This window comes from Amblyraja radiata, chromosome 22 (genome assembly GCF_010909765.2).
Source record: "Amblyraja radiata isolate CabotCenter1 chromosome 22, sAmbRad1.1.pri, whole genome shotgun sequence".
NCBI lineage: Eukaryota > Metazoa > Chordata > Chondrichthyes > Rajiformes > Rajidae > Amblyraja > Amblyraja radiata.
The window spans coordinates 37,197,082-37,217,369 of NC_045977.1; the positions used below are offsets into that span (position 1 = coordinate 37,197,082).

The 20,288-nt window shown below is 43.5% G+C and overlaps 1 protein-coding gene across 2 annotated transcripts in view; it reads right to left on the reverse strand.

The window, feature by feature from the left end:
* The window catches only part of ciao3 (cytosolic iron-sulfur assembly component 3), a 30,949-nt gene extending 14,401 nt beyond the window's left edge, over positions 1 to 16,548 (reverse strand). Inside the window, exons 1-8 of one of the 2 annotated variants that reach the window (XM_033041066.1) lie at positions 16,407 to 16,548; positions 6,296 to 6,391; positions 5,468 to 5,611; positions 4,059 to 4,191; positions 3,225 to 3,359; positions 2,753 to 2,871; positions 2,530 to 2,659; positions 324 to 396 (exon numbers count right to left, since the gene is read on the reverse strand). In XM_033041066.1, the coding sequence (XP_032896957.1) occupies positions 324 to 396; positions 2,530 to 2,659; positions 2,753 to 2,871; positions 3,225 to 3,359; positions 4,059 to 4,191; positions 5,468 to 5,611; positions 6,296 to 6,391; positions 16,407 to 16,472 (896 nt within the window). In that variant the 5' untranslated portion in view covers positions 16,473 to 16,548. Of the gene's footprint in view, positions 1 to 323; positions 397 to 2,529; positions 2,660 to 2,752; positions 2,872 to 3,224; positions 3,360 to 4,058; positions 4,192 to 5,467; positions 5,612 to 6,295; positions 6,392 to 8,041; positions 8,175 to 16,406 lie in introns of those variants that run through there. The other variant, XM_033041067.1, reaches the window with a different exon arrangement.
* Between the last annotated feature and the right edge of the window lie 3,740 nt (positions 16,549 to 20,288).

Here is a 20,288-nt window from a genome sequence, read left to right on the forward strand (position 1 = left end):
TGACAAGGGCCATAGTATCAGTTAATGGTTTGTGATATACACATTGAAATGAGGTCAGTACAGGACATATTTTGCTTAGTGTGTAGGAAGGAACTTGAGATGCTGGTTTACACTGAAGCTAGCCACAAAATGCTAGAGTAACTCAGCGGGTCAGGCAGCATCTCTGGAGAGAAGGGAATAGGTGATGTTCTGGGTCAAAACTTTAAAACAAGTAAAATACCTGTGAAGATTGTAAATTTTAAAAAAACTTACAAGGAAAATTGATCAGAACTGAAGATATAATGAGGCCCAAGTCCATCACATACAGAAGCATCTTGACTTACATTGTATCCAATGGCATGGGATCCACATTGGCCAAAGAAAGTCCTTCTTGTTCCAACATCTTCAACACTTCACCTTCAAAACAGAGATTCAAATTCAAATTTATTGTCACGTGCACCAATTAGGGTACAGTAATATTTGATTTACCATGCAGCCATACTAAGTGAAAAACAACAAGACACACAACCACTTAAAATAACATGTAACATAAACATCCACATTCCTCACTGTGATGGAAGGTAATAAAGTTCAATCATCTTCCACTTCGTTCACCCGTGGTCGGGGCTGTTGAACCCTCCACAGTCGCCGCTGCCGACAGTCCGATGTCTGAAGCCCTCGCGTCGGGATGATTGAAACTCCAGCGTCAGGACAGATTGGAGCGCTCCGCGGCACGGAGCTCCCGGGTCGGCCTCTTCTTACTGGAGGTTGCGGGCTTCAGGGTGTTAAAGTCCACAGGCATCTTTCACATGCAATCCTCGGCAAAAGATCGCAGGCTCCCTTGATGTTAAAGTCCGCGCGCCCGCGGCTTGAAGCGCCGTCCAGACTTCAGGAAAGGTCGCACCACTCCACGAAGTTAGGCCGCAGAGGGGACAGAGATACGATACGGCGAAGAATCGCATCTCTGACGAGGTAAGTGATTGAAAAAAGTTCCCCCAACATAAAACAGACCAAGAAACACTAAAGCAGACTTAAAATAATAAAAACAGAGAGGGACAGACTGACTGTTGGCGAGGCAGCCACTGCGGTGGCACCACCCGGAGTTGTAGAAACACAGAACAACATTTAAAAATGAAATATCAGATATGTGTGGTAGACGGAGGTATGATCTTGATAGCAATTGGCCAGATCTAAAAAAGTTTAAATAATTTCAATTATTTCTCTGTTTTATCAAAGTCTCTATCTCCTTGATCACCCTGCAAGCTCTAGTTTTGGTTTTAGCTCTCTATCCTTCCACCTTGTCACAACATAACGCCCTCTTCTTTGAAGGCCACCTATTATTCCATTTTTGTTTTATCTGCCAATACTTGGTCTTTCTTTATTCGAGCTAGTGATATTATCCATCACGTTAAGAAGTCCTATATTAGATTTTGTTTTGCCCTTCTCCATTGCTAATCTAAATCTTACGGACTTGCTGGTCATTGTTCCCCAAGTATTCTCCCAATGAGACTCATCCGCGCAGCCCACCTCATTCCTGAGAGCCAGACCCGACAATATCAACCTAGAGTGATCAAGGTAGTTCTCCAGAACACAATGCAGAGATTACTCCCATTCTTTGCTCCCAACTCTTAATGGCAGCCAAATTACTATTGTGGTAACAGATTACCTTAATGTCGCCAGTCCATAGTTCTTGAATATCTACAGTTTTGCTCCTCACACGATGCTGTAGTCTAAGGACTAACCACCTTGAATTTAGCTCTCAACACATGTGTGCCTCTTCAAAGGTATTTCTCTCCAGTATGATCATAATTTTGCTTAAATCAATATTTTTTCATTGTGTCATTTTTATTTCATCCTTACTTGTTTCAAGGGACATTAAGTGACTTATTCAGCCCTCTATTGAGCCTCTTTTTGCTATTGGCATTTCCTATGGCTACATCTGTCTATAGAGCTTCAGCCCTTTTACACCTATTTGTAGACTAGTTTAATGAATTTTCAGCCCGACTTCTGAAGAAGGGTCTCGACCCAAAACGTCACCTATTCCTTCGCCCCATAGATGCTGCCTCACCCGCTGAGTTTCTCCAGCATATTTATCTACCTTTGTTTCTCATGTAATCTCTCTTAGCTTGCTCTCACCTCATAATGTATGTGATTCCTCCTATTTATTACACTTTATATTTATATACATTTATCTCACTGTACATCTTTCCTGCTGATTGAAGCTGATGCCAATCCAAATGCTCTTCAAACATAGTGATGAACCTTCACCGCGGTGAATCTTTCATTGTCACTGAGGTGCAAAATGTCCATTTTGAATGGATGCCTCCAACCCAGAGGAGCTGAAAGCCTCAAGAATCTGAGGACACTCGGCACATATTAATCCGCTCGATCTTCCTCCTCCCGCCCACGTCGGCATGTTTAATCACACAGAATGATGTTATAGACAAAGCAAATGAGAGTGAGGGAGGCAGGAGATGACAAAGTAGGCAAAGAACAACAGAAGCACCTGTGTCATTGAGCTGAAGCAGCCCTGCTTCAGGCTTTACTCACCAGAAGTAATGACACAATCTACATCTCTTATTTCGTATTCCTCACTGTAGAAATCAGCCCTTGAAGCCTCCAATTTTTTATCATAGCATGGCATCACTGTTACGTGGTATATCTGATCTGGTGTCACACTCTAGGGACAAAAAAACACGCAACACTTCTCAGTATTTTACCAGGTGCATAATTACCAATATTGCAAATGAATTTACAAAACACGACTGCTTACCCGCTGTTTTGCAAAATAGTCCTTCACTAATGAGCCCATCATCTGCTGGGGGGATTTTGTTGTGCTGATATATGGAATTATGTAACTACCATGGGTTTTTTCAGCGTAGCAAATCCAACCTAAAACAGGAGTACAACTGTAAATTAGCATTCATGTTTAACTTTGTTGGGCCGAACTCATGAGATGAGGCAAAGCCCTTTTCTCTCTCAGAGTCGACAATCTTTGGATTCTTCAACAAAGGATCAAAACTGGATTTAGAATATTCTAAGGTAGACAAAAATGCTGGAGAAACTCAGCGGGTGCAGCAGCATCTATGGAGCGAAGGAAATAGGCAACGTTTCGGGCCGAAACCCTTCTTCAGACCATTTAGAATATTCTAGCTTAGTTTAGTTTGGTTGACTATAGCAGCACAGCAGTGAGTGCCAATCTTCATTGTTTGTAGAGAGCTTACATCCACACGGGTTCTAAGTACCTGGGCAAGCCGAGGCCAGCATAGGCAGTGCTTTGCTATCATCCTTATGCCTGTGGAAACGTTGCACAAACTCGCGTTGACCCTCTATCAGGCTGAAGTTTCTGGAAAAAGTAGTGTCGAACACGTAGTCAACACCTGGGGATATTTTGAAGAGGCAGAAAAATAATGTTTGGAGTAATTAAAATTTCAAGAATATCAAACACAATAAAATATGACTGGAAATATCTGAATCAACCAACTCCAAAATGATAACAGTTCAGTTACATTTCTCAAATAAACAGTGTAAAGATTGTGGCACTTGTACAAATTATTGGTCTTAGAGTCATACAGCGGAGACCTTCAACAACTCCCCAGTTCAGACCTTGTTTCAAGGGCCTTGCCTCAAGAACCTCTGACCTAGATAGAGTGGATGTGGAGAAGATGTTTCCACTAGCGGGAGAGTCTAGGACCAGAGGCCACGGCCTCAGAAAAAAATAATGTTCCATTAGGAAGGAGATGAAGAGGAATTTATTTAGGCAGAGGGTGGCGAATCTGTGGAACTCTTTGCCACATAAGGCTGTGGAGGCCAAGTCAATGGATATTTTTTAAGGCAGAGATAGATAGATTCTTGATCAGTACGGGTGTCAGGGGTTATGGGGAGAAGGCAGGAGAATGGGGTTAGGCAGGAGAGATGGATCAGCCATGATTGAATGGCAGAGTAAACTTGATGGGCCGAATAACCTAATTCTACTCCTACCACTTGTGAACTTATGACATGTTTGGTATCTGTGCGTCGGTGTCGAACTCTACATGCTGTGGGCTGATGGTTCAATATACTTGTCACAAGCCACTCACCTAGATTTTTGAAGAAGGCCGTCAGCCTCCGAGCTGTGTCTGCAACGGGCAAATTAAATCTCGCTGCTATTGATGCCCTGGACTGCGGTGAAACTGAAACTACCGTCGTCTTTCGATTCTTGGAGCTGGATACCTAATTGATGAAAGAGTAGTGCTAAGTACACTTGCTTTCCACATTGCTATCCATTAAAATCGAACCCATTTACCTCTGGTTAGAAAAAACCCCCCAATATTATGGACTGTTTTTATTGATTTTGTCATTTTATTAACAGGGTATGAGTTGTTCTCAAGTACAATATTCCGTTGGAGATCAGAAAAATTATCACCCACCTCAGAGAGCTACTGGTAGATATTTTGCTGTCTAATGTTTTTAGATAGGCATATGGATATGCAGGGGGTGAAGGGATATGGGTCATGTACAGGCAGAGGAGGGAAGTTTAATTTGGGATCATGTTTGGCACGGACACAGTGGGATGAAGGGACCGTTCCTGCACTGTACTGTTCATGTAGAAACAAGGAACTACAAATGCTGGCTTACAAAACAAAAGACACAAAGTGCTGGAGTAACTCAGCGGGTCAGGCAGCATTCCTGGAGAACGTGGATAGGTGACATTATGGGTCGGAGCCCGAAGAAGTGTCCCTAACCGAAACATCATCTGTCCATGTTCTGCAAAGATGCTACCTGACCTGATGAGTTACTCCAGCACTTTGTGTCTTTTTTTTTGTAAAACGGCATCCGCAGTTCCTTGTTTCTCCATTCTACTTATTTTCAAAGATGTTACCGTATTTCCAGACTTTTCAGACATATTTATTATAGAGCTCATTGTACTACCCAGAAGCTAAACACAATCATATTTAATTCAACTTGATAAAAATCTGACATCATCTATAACTATCTCCTCAGCAGGCAACCTAGGAACAGAGCATGGAAACAGGTCCTTCATCCCAACTTGCCCATACTGACCAAAATGCCCCATCTACGCTAGTCCCATTTGCCCATGTTTGACCCCTTTCCATGTCCCTGTCCAAATGTCTTTTAATTGTTGTTATACCTGCCTCAACTATTCCCTCTGGCAATTAGTTCCATATACCCACCACTCTCCGTCTCAGGATGTACTGTAGTAATAAATGGTTTTACAAACCAAGATTGAAATACAGTATGGAAACAGGCCCTTCAGCCCAACTTGCCCATGCCGTCCAACAAGTCCCAACGACACTAGTCCCACCTGCCCGCCCTTGGCCCATAACTCTCTAAACCTATCCTATCCATGTACCTGTCCAAATGTCTCTTAAACACTATGATATTCTGTAAAGAGTTCTTAGATCTGTCATGTATCATTAATATGCATTCATTTTACTGATTCAAGAAAATTTGGTAGATTATTTTTAATCTGCCACAATAGCCTTACTTTATTTTGATTCAAAACTTTGTACAGTTCATCCTGGCTTTGTTGAGTGATGAGTACACTTTCAGCTGACGTTATGCAACCGCTGCATGCTAAACAATCATTCAGGGTTATTTTTGCCTTTTCAAGTTTCTGGACACCTCCATCCTGAAAATTAAAGCAAGTCAGATGAGAGTACAAACACTGAAAGGCAACAGTTCAAATAGAGAAGGATTACTATCTCCCTATCTGGATTTTGAGATGGACAATTTCAAATTTCCTCTCCAGAGGATACTTTAAAAAAAAAAGAAAAGCACGTGATTAAAGATGGGACTAGCTTTAAATGGTAAGAAAATCACCCCAGATTTTTAAAACCTTTTAGTTTAGAGATACAACGTAGAAACAGGCCCTTCGATCATCCGCGTCCACAATGACCAGTGATCTCTACACAATTGCACAATCTATTCACAGAAAGAACAATTTACAATGATACCAAGCCAATTAACCAAACCTGTACAGCTTTGGAGTGTGGGAGGAAACTGGAGCTCCCGGAAAACAACACACGCAGGCCACGGGGAGAACGTACAAACTCCGTACAGAAGCACCCGCAGTCAGGATCGAACCCGGGTCTCCAGTGATAAAAAGAAGCAACTCAACTGCTGCGCCACCAATTTTTCAATTTATTATATATTGTCTTTTGTTTTTCCAAACATAATGTTGCTTCAACTTTGTTTCTGACATTACTTCTTTCATTTACTTAATGTCACTTTAACTAAAGAAATGAAGACATTTCAAACATTAATTCCGCTTGACGGAAGCAAGTGCAGACTGAAAGGAGACTGCAGGTATTACCAGGTTCAGCTGAGTATAACTGCCATCATCTTCAATTCGGATTATACCGGAGGATTTCCCTTGCTTCTTTTCAATTTTCACTGGCTTCACACATTCCTACAACAATAATGTTTAAAGATTTTAAATTGGGATCCCCATTCAAAGATATTTAAAGCAAATTGCAGCTGAGAATCACAGTAGTGGGCATCTGGACCACAAAAATAATTCACCATGTGGAAAACCACTGCTTCACCAAAGCCACGGCCCCACAGCAGAAGCGTCCACGTCACGGGGCTGGAAACTGGAGGTATCCCGAGCTAATTCTGCTACAACCATCATCGACTGCGACAAGTGATGGCTTCCACTGATTGTCGCCGGAAGCTTGCGCCCTTTTCAGGACGAACGATGGCAGCGAGGCCAACATTTGTAACAAGATGGACACGAAAAGATTGTTATCACGTGTACCGAGGTACAGTGAAACGCTCTGCTTGCTTCTTCATTTAGTACTTGCACCAAATTTGAAGCAAATAAGTGATATTTGAGTCAGGCGCAAATATCAACTGTTACAAAGTAAATTTCAATACCAGAGTTCCTTATACAATATCATATTCAAGATTCGGCTCTTTTGCAATACTCAGGGGTGAAAAAGGGCACTTGCTTGGATTTAAATGGTAAGAAAATCCGATTTTTTAAACCTTATATTTTAATATAAATTGCCTTTTGTCTTTAAAGGAGCATCTGCCAGAATGAAGCAGGTTAAGCAGCATTTGTGATTGGAAAGGCATGGATGACGTTTCGGGACATAACATTGCATTGGGACCTGATGCAAGGTTTTAACATTGACCATTCCTCTCCAAGAGATGATGCTCAACATGCTGAGTTCCTGCAGCAGACTATTTGTAGCTGCAGATTGCAGCATCCACAGTCTCGTGTCTCCATATGCCAGAATGGAGCGTGCAGTCTACTAACGACAGTCTATCTGTTGAGTCCAGTGATTTAATTTAGTTTAGTTTATTATTATTGCTGCGCATACCGAGGTAGCGTGAAAAGCTTTTTTCTTGTGTGCTGTCAAGTCAATGAAAAGACTATACATGATTACAATTAAGTCAACCACGGTGCACAGATACAGGATAAAGGGTATATCATTCAGTGCTAGATAAACTATTATCAAAGATAGTTTGAAGGTCTCCAATGAGGTAGATGAGAGGTCAGGACCGCACTCTAGCCGGTGAGAGGACGGTTCAGTTGCCTGATAACAGCTGGGTTGAAACTGTCCTTGAATATGCATGCATAAGATATGCTCCTTGCAACAGGAATTATAAGAAACATTATAATAAAAAGAGACCAATGCAGGGAGAACACACACAAGTGTGTGTACAGGGAACTAATGATGTCTCAATTTCTGTACTTTAAACGGCAATTTACAATTTCCTGTCTGAAGTAAATTTCCCTTTTAACCACTGAGATGTCGATGCGGCAGCTCCACAGTGAGCAAGGTCAGTCATTCATAGTCTCTCGTACCCACAGCAAAATACTCTTTCCGTCCAAGATTCATTTAAAAAGTAAAAACCATACTTAAACCATACGTAAAAACAATGATCAGCTTGAGTACATTACTTCCAAATTCAGAAGAACCCATCATATATCAACGCCTGCAGAACGCGCTTAGGGCAGCTATAAATTAACTTTGTTGCCATTATTTAATACCATCGCGTAACTTCTCATAGAAAACATTCCTTCGAGAGATTAGCAGTAATGTGTTCTCACCCTACTGACGCAGTTGGCACACTTCTCCTGCTTCATGACCAGTGGACAGAGGTGCAGCAGGTTCAAGTATTTGGATTATAAAGGTTCGCTCTGCGAGTTGGACAAATCTCCCTGTGAGCTGCTCTTGTCCTTACTGTGCTAATATCTGTCCTGCAAGTCTGTCTGAAATGTTCAACTGGATAACAGTCCTGATCGGCCCAGGAGGCGTGGCGAGTGGAAATGTGTACAAACACAACACGATTTTTACCCGCCCTTCCACGTTTTAAACTTCATTGCAAAAGACCTTTGTGTTGAGCACGTACAAAATGCAAACAGAAATAAATGATGTGGGAGGAGGAGGAGGAGGTAAAGTGAGCTCAGATTCCCACCTAATTGAAAGTAGCACACGATTAATTTAGTGTTACATGAATGTAGATCAAATGCTCAATCTGTACGTATATCTGCCAAGAAGCTTAGTAATAAAAACAGAACACTGAAATAAAATCCAACAAATTTAGACAAAACAAAATGTAATTCAGTTATTTAATTTTTAAGAAGGAACTGCAGATGCTGGAAACACTTGTCTACCTTCAGTTATTTAATTGGTCATTGTAAACACCTCTGGTAAACGCTCCCTGTGGATAAAAAAAACCAAGATACAAAGTGCTGGAGTAACTCAGCGGGTCAAAGCAGCATCCCCACAGAACATGGATAGATGAAGTTTTGGTTTGGGACCCTTCTTCAGTCTGATTTGAACAGGTAACAGGTGATCACAGGAATACCTGCCTTGCTTTGTCATGCACTCCCTCTTGTCTAGCTAGTGTTTTTTTTTTGCAAACCAGCATTGATTCTACATTTCATGCAGAAAGCCTGCAGCAGAATTAAAAACATTTTGGAAAGAGATCAAAAGGTTGTGTGGGAAAGATGAAGGCATCAAGAAATGAAGGATCCAAAGAGCCAAAAATAGCAGTTCAGTTTATAGGAATAATTTACAAATTGTGCACTCGCTCAGTTTCCCCATGCTTGAGGTAAATTGGGTGGAAGTCACTTTCACCAGAATTGCTATGCACCAGAATATCCACAATATATGCACTAACTTAGTAGAACAACTGGTAACACCATCCTCACAGTCTGGATTCACCCACATTATATATTTTTTTAATCAGTGTTTCCAGCACTTATTGCTTAAATTTTAAATGCTTAAATTTGATCTCAAAACTTCCTGGATCCATTTCTGGAGAACTTTTCATCAAACATTCTTCTAAATTTTAGTCCTACATCATACTTAAATTTTTTTTTTAACAGGAGTTATATTAAAATATTGAAAACCATTAATGAAGGCATTTTTGTTACATTTGGTTATTAATTAAAATACCCCAAAAAAAGGATAAATTACAAATTCCCCTTTCCTGCTTCCACGGTTGTTTACACTGCTTCCTCATTTTGTTTTCCAGGAAATTGGCACGAGCAGAATTAGTATATCAGCATGATGATAGTTACACACAGTATTCTCTTCTTTGGCAGTCCTTTGGAATTGAAGATGATTAGTTTCCAATCCATTTCTGCGGACTTTGAGGTAGTCGATAAGGCCAATGTGGGACAGGTTAACTCTGCCACAGTAGCCACCTCAGAATCGACTAGTTATTACGATATATGACAGAACTTTATATATCCCAGGAGGGAATCATAAAACACAAGTAGATACATGAAACATGAAATGAAAGTGACAGGTGGAAAGTTCAGGATTGGGGATGTGCAAAGATTAGGGGGGGGGGGAGAGGAGTCGAACTACCCCACAACAGAAGGGGGAGGAGTAACTCAGCGGGAACACCACCTCATATTTTACCTGAGAGGCTTACAAACCAGTGGTATGAATATTGATTTCTGTAACTTCAAATAATCCATGCATTCCCTCTCTCTGTGTCCCTCCCACACCCTAGTTATCATCCTGATTAATTTTACTGTTTGTTTGCCTCGTTTTCATCTTCCCCTCAGCCAACAATGAACCATTTTACATTTCTTTGGTCATAGTCTGCGTTGTCGTTGTCTTTGTACTGTACACTGACAATGACAATTAAAATTGAATCTGAATCTGAATCTGAATCTGAATCTGATCAGTTGTTTTCACACCTTATCCTTCCATATCTCTCGATTCCCTTTCTCCCGACTCTCAGTCTGAAGAAGGGTCTCGACCCAAAACATCACCCATCCTTTTTCTCTACAGATGCTGCAGAACGGTTTGACAGCACTGGGCCTCTACACGTCGGAGTTCAGAAGGTTGAGGGGGAACTCATTGAAACTTACAGAATAATGAAAGGCATAGAGTGGATGTGGAAAGGATGTTTCCACTGGTGGGAGAGTCAAGGACCAGAGGTCTTAGCCTGAGAATTAAAGGGTGCTCTTTTAGAAAGGAGGTGAGGAGGAACTTCTTTAGTCAGAGGGTAATCTGTGGAACCAATTGCCACAGAGGTCTGTGGAGGCCATCAGTGGATATTTTTAAGGGACAGATATTCTTGATTAGAACGTGTCAGGGGTTATGGGGAGAAGGCAGGAAAATAGGATTATAAGGCAGAAATCAACCATTATTGAATGGCAGAGTAGACTTGATGGGCCGAATGGCCTAATTTTACTTCGGAGTCACGTGAGTGACTTCGTGAAGAACCCCGCCTACGGCGCATGCGTGTCATATCGCATACACGCATTGAACGTGTCGGACCTGGGGAGAACGTCCCCTTGAACGGGAGAGTTAACAAGCCGGTCGACGGCAGGTAAGTGATTCTGCATTTTCACCGTTTTTTAGGAATGGATAGAGGACGCAGAAAGGCTGTGAAGAAGCTGCAGGATGTCGGCGGTAAAGGTGCCGGGGACCCGCAGCAGCAGCCGACGGCACAGGCAGTTTGCGTTGAGCCAGCTGTGCCAGATTCAAACCCCGCGCCGGGAAAAACTAATTCTAGACCGGGCGGGAAGGCGAACCGCAAAACGAACCGCTGGGAAAGTGAGCCCGAAAAATCGCCGGTAAATACTTACTTGTATAGCAGTGATGATGACCAGCTGCAGGGCATAGAGCAGCCGGCAGCGATCGCATCTGCAGAGCTCGGAAAACAGTACGAGTGGCTGCAGCATGTGGGGCCGTCATCTATCTGTTTGGAGGAGTACCGGGACGGCGAAAAAACGGCGTTTGCAGCGGCCGGGAGCAACCAGAGCCGGTAGGCATGGCGACGAGTTGCGATTTAAACCGCGTGCGACTAGTGCCCGAGGGCACGAAAGTCGGCAGGAGCGGTGGGCTAAAAAGAAACACCCGCGAGCGACTAGTGCGGGAGAGCACGAAAGTCGGCTGGAGCGGTTGTGGGAGGAACATCTCCATAGTGTCAGGCTCCAGAAATTGGATAAAAGCCGCACACATACAGGTGTAAGTCCCTCAGAGCATGGCCAGAAAAGGCTGCTGGACATATCATCCTCATCTGAAGAGGGTGTTCAAGGGCTGCCTGACTCGGACTCTGAACAAGAGTCAGAGCCACGTTCCCATATGGAGGATGAGGGAACACAGTTGCTGGACATGGTGCACACATATTTCCAGCAAGAAGAAACTGGAAAAGACCTAGAGGCCAGGATGGCGGCCAGCATTGATTATATGACGACCCATCACCTCAAAACTGATACCTTAGCTGAGGTATGGGCAAGACATTTACCTCCGCGAAATTGTGCGGCTCTGAATGTACCCAAGGTGAACCGAAGCATTTGGAGACACGTGGGGCAGGATATTCGGAGTCTGGATATAAAAATACAGAATGCTAGTAAAGGACTCTCGGCGGGTATAACAGCTTTGGCCCGTACGCTGGAAAATGTGGATATGTCCAATGACATGAAAGACGCTTTAGCACTGTTTTGCAATGTTCAATTTGAACTGAACAACATCAGGAAAGGGGCTATTCAGCCAACGTTAGACCCAAAATTTGCAATCCTGTGCAAACAGAAAGCCATAAAACCTCAAAATTTGTTGTTTGGGGGTGACCTATCAAAACAGGTCAAAGATTTGGAGGAAGAGGCCAAAACGTTGGGCCTAATAAAAGCGACCAAAGGATATGTCGGAAAACGGTATCATCCTTATGGGACGACTAAAAAAGCAAGTACTAGTATGTATAGTACGAAAAATTGGAGAGAGGCCAGAGGAAACCAGCAACAGCGTCCTTTTTTAGGGGTTGGCCCGGGACGCCCACAATGGAAAATGCGGAAGCCTCCACTTCAACATTTACCCCACTTTCAACCTCAAGGCCCTCCGCAACCTCGGTTAAGACCAAGAAAGTAACACCACCGATAACCATGGAGGTAGGTGGGTCTGTGCCTCAAAAATTAATAAGGAGCACAGAACTTGGAGGGAGGTTGCAATTTCATTTGGAAGCATGGTGTAAGTTAACTGTGGATAGGTATATCCTTAGCAGTATTAAGGGATATCTTATAGAGTTTATACACATACAAGAACCTCCAGTACAACATACACCGGACAGAACTTATATGCTTACCAAATTAGACAGAGCTAAAGCAAAAATTGAAATACAAAGGTTGTTCACGAAAGGAGTAATTGAAAAAACCAAACATGAACAACAGGAATTTGTCTCAAATATATTCATTAGACATAAGAAAGATGGGGGTTGCCGGATAATTATTGATTTATCAACACTTAATCAGTTTGTACAATATGCTCATTTTAAAATGGATATCTTGATTGTGGGGAAAACTTATGAATTGGCTAGTAGAGCAGTGGTTGCCACAAGAAAATTGATGGAACAGCTGGGATTCATTATCCATCCAATTAAGTCAAGATTAACACCTGCAACTAATATTGATTACTTGGGGTTCACTATTAACACACTTGATATGTTAGTGACTTTACCTATAGGGAAAGCCACTGAGTTCCAAAAGGATTGCACAGAGCTTATTAATACCGTTAAACCATCCATTAGACGGGTAGCCAGGATTATTGGGAAAATTATAGCCACGTTTCCTGCCATTCAATTTGGACGATTGCATTACCAAAATTTACGGGGAGCTAACAATTAGAGCTATAAAAGAACTACAATGGTGGGAACAAAATGTTATATATAGCTCCAACCCAATAGTTATTCCAAACCCATCTGTGGTATTACAAACAGATGCCAGTGCACTGGGTTGGGGAGCAACGGATACCATCTCGAGCTCTGGAGGGAGACGGAATATACAGGAAACTAACCTACTTACCACAAAGGGTATAAATTACTTAGAAATGTTGAGTGCTTTTTATGGTTTAAAATCTTATTGCTCGGGAATGATTAACCAGCATGTTAGATTGCAGATAGACAATACCACGGTGGTGGCATATATAAATCATATGGGTGGAAATATATCAATATCCTGTGATGAATTGGCAAACCATATTTGGGAATGGTGTATCCAAAGGAATATTTGGTTATCGGCTACGTATCTACCAGGGATACTTAATTCAGTGGCAGACGCCAGGTCACGAAAATTTAATGAAAATACGGAATGGATGTTAGACAGAAAGATATTTGCTGATATCACAGCAAAGTACGGAAGGCCGGATATTGATCTTTTTGCATCCAGGTTAAATCATCAGTTACCTAGGTATATATCATGGGAACCAGATCCTGAGGCAGAAGCTACAGATGCATTCTCTTTGCACTGGGGGGAAATGGTTCATTTATGCATTTCCTCCTTTCTGCCTCATCAATCGGGTACTACGGAAAATTCAGCTAGACTCGGCATCTGGGATTCTCATAGTACCTGATTGGCCTACCCAACCATGGTTCTCGGTGCTGCAGGATTTGGTGCTTACACCATATATTACTTTAAAACATAGTCCTCAGTTGCTGGTGCATCCGGTGACTGGGGACAGCCATCCTTGCCATAATTATCTAAATTTATTGGGTTGTAGACTCTGAAGGAACCATTTCGGCATATGGGTTTATCTGATAGAACTGTGGACATGATCACAGCAGCACAGAGAGTGCCTTGTCCAGTTATTTATGGGAAGGCACAGAAAGACAGGGTGTCGGCTCACATCCTCTAGTAATAAAACTGCTACGAGGCATCTTTAACACTAACCCACCAAGGGCTAGATATAGCCAAATCTGGGATGTAAGCGTAGTCCTAAAAAATGTTACGGAATTGGTCACCGGCTACGGCATTACCGCTAAACTATCTAACTATGAAAATGGTTATGCTTATGGCGCTGGTCACAGCGCAAAGGGTCCAGTCATTACAGAAGTTAAGATTGGATAACTTGACGGAGGCGACAGGAAGGCTGATTTTCATGATCCAGGGCCTTATTAAGCACAATAGACCAGGATCAGCGGGTCAGGTGATAGAGTTCATAGCCTATCCACAGGATGAACGTCTCTGTGTAGTAAAACACATCATGTTATATATGGACAGAACGAAGGCTATCAGAGGCAATGAAAAGGCTCTTTTAATTAGCCATAAGAAGCCATACCATAAAGTCTCGACTCAGACCATTTCACGGTGGCTGAGATATTGCTTAGTTCAGGCAGGAGTGGACACTAATGTATTCAAATCTCACTCCACCAGGGCTGCATCTACATCAGCAGCTAATCGCCTGGAGGTACCGATGGACAATATCCTCAGAACTGCAGGATGGTCATCAGAGAAAACGTTTCGCACATATTACAACAAACCAGTTAGGAAAGAAGAAACGTTTTCGGGGAAAAATTTTGAGTTCTATTTAATTTACACCTGAAGCTTATAAGGTTTATAAATTGATTTAATCAATATTATTTACAATTTTTGCTTAAAAATGTTGGTATCATTGTGTTTTTTTTAAATACCAGTAACAATTTCTCCCAAACTACCAAGGCAGTTGTGAAAATTGGACTCGTTCCACGGCATGAGGTCACAGAGCTTTGAAGTCTTCACGAAGTCACTCACGTGACTCCGAAGTAAAATAGTAAGATTAAACGAGAACTTACCAGTTTGAAGTTTGATCTTTATTTTATGAGGAGGAACGTTGAGGGACTACGTGCCCTCCGCTCCCACCCTTATATGGTCATATCTTAAACTGGTATCTCTTTAATAATCTTACTATCTTAGGTCATTATTTTCTATCTGTGACCTCACACCGCTGCTTTGAAGAATGACACGCATGCGCCGTAGGCGGGGTTCTTCACGTAGTCCCTCAACGTTCCTCCTCATAAAATAAAGATCAAACTTCAAACTGGTAAGTTCTCGTTTAATCTTACTATTCTACTCCTATAAACTTGCGAACTTGTGAATTACTCCAGCAGTTTGTGTCTATCTTCGGACGTGTATGGAGAATTTTGTAAGTACATAATTAAGAACAAGAGATGATACCCTTAAACTATTTCAATGCTCAAAAGAGGCACTAAATGCTGGAGTAACTCAGGCAGCATCTCTGGTTAGAAGGAATGGGTGACATTTCAGATCGAGCCCCTTCTTTAGACTGATAAAATCTGACAGGTGAGCCAGGACGGTGAGACATAGGGATGAGGTGCAAGGTGTGAAAACGAGACATCAAAGGGGATACAGGTCAAGGTAAATATAAAAGAGATCATTGTTAGCTGGGGGAAGCTGACAACGAAGCAAACAGAGATAAACTTTAATCAAGGGACAGCCAGAGTGGTGTAAGCTGGGGTGTAAGCTGCCCAAGCGAAATACGAGGTGTTGTTCCTCCAATTTGCGCTGGGTCAGTGTGGGTAGACAGTGACTCAGCGGGACAGGCAGCTTCTCTGGAGAGAGAGAAAGGGTGACGTTTCGGGTGGAGACCCTTCTTCAGACGCAGTGTGGGAACGGGAGGGGTAGTTAAAGTGTGGAGCAACCGGGAGGTCAGGCGGACTGAGCGGAAGTGTTCAGCGTTTTACTCTTCTCATTCATCACATTTGTGAGTAGAATCCACGAGATGAAGTTCAGAGCCAGTAAATACTTTGCAGCTAAACTTCCTGGTGTGATATCACGTTGGCACAGGGTGGGGGAGTTTAACCAGTAACTGGGAGGCCTATTCAATCACAGTAACCGAACCAAGGCCCTCTTATTTACATTGTGGGAAGGAACGGAAAATGCTGCATTAACTCGGCATCTCTGGCTGCCCGACCTGCTCCAGCACTCTTTGTGTTTGTCTTGGGGGTAAACCAGCATCTGCAGTTTCTTCCTACACATCTCCCCTCTTCTTTACAATGCGCGGGCGGGGGGGAGGAAGGCCATTCAGCCCATCGGAGTTGAGGGGCACCCAGCCTCTCCTGGCTTTTCCCTCGTTAAATGAATCCCTGTTATGTTATAATGATTCTATCACCAGGAAGGGGGCGTGGGCCAGTTCCCGTCAGATGGCGGCTGTGTGAGCGGCGGAGCGGGCCCTGCCTACCTGCGAGGGGGTGATGAAGTCGTTGAGGTCGGTCAGCTGCAGCGCCCCGCTGAACCGCGACACCATCTTAGTCCCGCTCACTGACAGCGGCGTCAATGCGCTGCCGCAAAGCGCACGGCGACCGACCGACGGACGGCAGTGAGGCGGAGTCACCTGCCCTCACTGGGCGGGGCCGAAATATAGACGTCACGTGCCTTCAGGGGGCGCGGCTGCCGTCACCCGCCCTCACGGGGCGGGGCCTGCGTCATCCGCTCTCACGGGGCGGGGCCTGCGTCATCCGCCCTCACGGGGCGGGGCCTGCGACATCCGCCCTCACGGGGCGGGGCCTTCGTCATCCGCCCTCACGGGGCGGGGCCTGCGTCATCCGCACTCACGGGGCGGGGCCTGCGTCATCCGCCCTCACGGGGCGGGGCCTGCGACATCCGCCCTCACGGGGCGGGGCCTGCGACATCCGCCCTCACGGGGCGGGGCCTGCGACATCCGCCCTCACGGGGCGGGGCCAGAGGTTCAGATCAAAAGAAATTGGAGAAGAGATAGGCCATTCGGCCCATCAAGTCTACTCCGCCATCCAATCATGGCTGATCTATCTCTCCCTCCGAACCCCAGTCTCCTGCCTTCTCCCGTAACTTCTGACACCCGTACTAATCAAGAAGGTCCAAGCGCTTGGACTTGAGCACAACTTGCCCACAAACCAGAGCTCGGGTTTGCAGTCTGTTTTTGGTGCGTTTGGATCATTAAGTGTCCCTGCGGCATCTCTCAAGTGCTGGCAGGATTGTGGAGAGAGGCTGGAGCTGTGGTCTCTGCAGAAGTCATCACATCACATCTCAGCCTGAGCTCCCTGGGGAACAGTTACTGACAGAGCAGCTCGTATTTCAACTTGGGCAGCTCACACCCCAGCGGTATCACTATCATTATCACTTTATTAGCCAAGTATATTTTGCAACATACGAGGAATTTCATTTGCCAAGTCAGTCATGCAAATAAAAAGCAAAGGAAACACAAAATACATTTTAACATAAACATCCACCACAGTGATGCCAATGTTATACATGTACTGAAGTGCTTCTGAATCAGTTGCCAATGCTGTACATGTACTGGGTGCTTCTCAACGAGTTAAGTTGTCAATGCTGATTATGCAAAATGCTGGAGTAACTCAGCGGGACAGGCAGCATCTCTGGAGCGATGAAATGGGTGACGTTTCGGGTCGAGACCCTTCTTCAGCTCTCTTCTGAAGAAGGGTCTCGACCCGAAACAATCTGAAGAAGGATCTCGACCCGAAACGTCACCCATCCCTTCTCTCCAGAGATGCTGCCTGTCCCGCTGAGTTACTCCAGCATTTTGTGTCTACCTTCGATTTAACCAGCATCTGCAGTTCTTTGCTGTATATGCGTCGGTGGTTCTGAGCAAAGATTCTAGAGGAGCTCCTCTATAATCTTTGGTTCTGAGTGTCCTGGGGCTGTCAATGCCTTATATCATAAATAAGGGGTAGCTGGAGGGTTGGGCGTACTGGGGGCTGGTTTTGACACTTTGTGAATGTTTCCACTAGGATGGTTGTTCTGAGAAAAGTTGCAATTTATGTCGGTGGTTTGCAATGACAGCAAAACCATTCTCATTGCGTCTGCCAGTATCTATCTATCTATCTATCTATCTATCTATCTATCTATCTATCTATCTATCTATCTATCTATCTATCTATCTATCTATCTATCTATCTATCTATCTATCTATCTATCTATCTATCTATCTATCTATCTATCTATCTATCTATCTATCTATCTATCTATCTATCTATCTCTCTGTTCTTGACCACTTTTGGCGATCTGTGTTGCGATTTCCGAGAGAACGCCACCACCTACGGCCGTCATTTTTGGCCACCTCGCTCAGAGCCCCCCTCTGCCGCATGTGTGCCGAGGATTTTTCCCGTCGATGAAATATGACAGAGATATTAATGTTTTTAATAATAATAATGATGGATGGGATTTATATAGCGCCTTTATAATACTCAAGGCGCTTTACATCGCATTATTCATTCACTCCTCAGTCACACTCGGTGGTGGTAAGCTACTTCTGTAGCCACAGCTGCCCTGGGGCAGACTGACGGAAGCGTGGCTGCCAATCTGCGCCTACGGCCCCTCCGACCACCACCAATCACTCACACACATTCACACACATTCACACACAGGCAAAGGTGGGTGAAGTGTATTGCCCAAGGACACAACGACAGTATGCACTTCAAGCGGTATTCGAACCGGCTACCTTCCGGTTGCCAGCCGAACACTTAGCCCATTGTGCCATCTGTCGTTACAACATTCCCCATTCTCTCTGCTGCCCCCGCTGGCGGCAGGGAGGAGGGACTATAAAACCAGGAAGTGGTGTGCCTCAATCAGTGTCTGCAAGCTGGAGGAAGGCAGAGGGTCACGTTTCTCTGAGCTGTGAATAACACTGAACACATGTCTACTCAAATGTAAGTGCCCTTAGTGGTTCTAAAATGCTTGCAGAATGTGTCTATTAGTTCTAAAGCTTGCAAAAAAGTGTCTATTGGTTCTAAAGCTTGCAACAAAAGTGTCTATTGGTTCTAAAGCTTGCAAAAAGTGTCTCTATTGGTTCTAAAGCTTGCAAAAAATGTCTATTGGTTCTAAAGCTTGCAATAAAAGTGTTTATTGGTTCTAAAGCTGGCAAAAAGTGTCTCTATTGGTTCTAAAGCTTGCAAAAAAAGTCTATTGGTTCTAAAGCTTGCAAAACAATTGTCTATTGGTTCTAAAGCTTGCAAAATATCTCTATTGGTTCTAAAGCTTGCAAAATATCTCTATTGGTTCTAAAGCTGGCAAAAATATCTCTATTGGTTCTAAAGCTGGCAAAAAGTGTTTCTATTGGTTCTAAAGCTTGCAAAAAGTGTCTCTGTTGCTTCTAAAGCTTGCAAAAAGTGTCTCTGTTGCTTCTAAAGCTTACAAAAAGTGTCTCTGTTGCTTCTAAAGCTTGCAAAAAGTGTCTCTGTTGCTTCTAAAGCTTGCAAAAAGTGTCTCTATTGCTTCTAAAGCTTGCAAGAAAATGTCTATTGCTTCTAAAGCTTGCAAAAAAATGTCTATTGCTTCTAAAGCTTGCAAAAAATGTCTATTGGTTCTATAGCTTGCAAAAAAAATGTCTATTGGTTCTCAAGCTTGCAAAAAAATGCCTATTGGTTCTAAAGCTTGCAAAAAATGTCTATTGGTTCTAAAGCTTGCAAAAAAAATGTCTCTATTGGTTCTAAAGCTTGCAAAAAAAATGTCTATTGGTTCTAAAATTGATCATACTAGCACTCCAGAAAGCGCCCCCCCTCTCCTGGTTGGCTTGGGTGTGTTTTGAAATTGAAAGGCACTACTTACTGTAAATGGTGGCATGAAGTTGAAAGGCACAACTTACTGCAAATGGTGGCTTGGTTGCTTTGGCTTGAAGTTGAAAGGCACCACTTACTGCAAATGGTGGCATGAAGTTGAAAGGCACTACTTACTGCAAATGGTGGCTTGGGAGCTTTGAAGTTGAAAGGCACTACTTCCTGCAAATTATGGCTTGGGTGTGGCTTGAAATTGATAGACACCACTTATTGCAAATTGTGGCATGAAGTTGAAAGGCACTACTTACTGCAAATTGTAGCTTGGGTGCTTTGGCATTAAGTTGAAAGGCACTACTTACTGCAAATGGTAGCATGAAGTTGAAAGGCACTACTTACTGCAAATGGTGGCATGAAGTTGAAAGGCACTACTTACTGCAAGTGGTGGCTTGGGAGCTTTGGGTTGAAGTTGAAAGGCACTACTTACTGCAAATGGTGGCTTGGGTGTGGCTTGAAGTTGAAAGACACCACTTACTGCAAATGGTGGCTTGGGTGTGGCTTGAAGTTGAAAGATA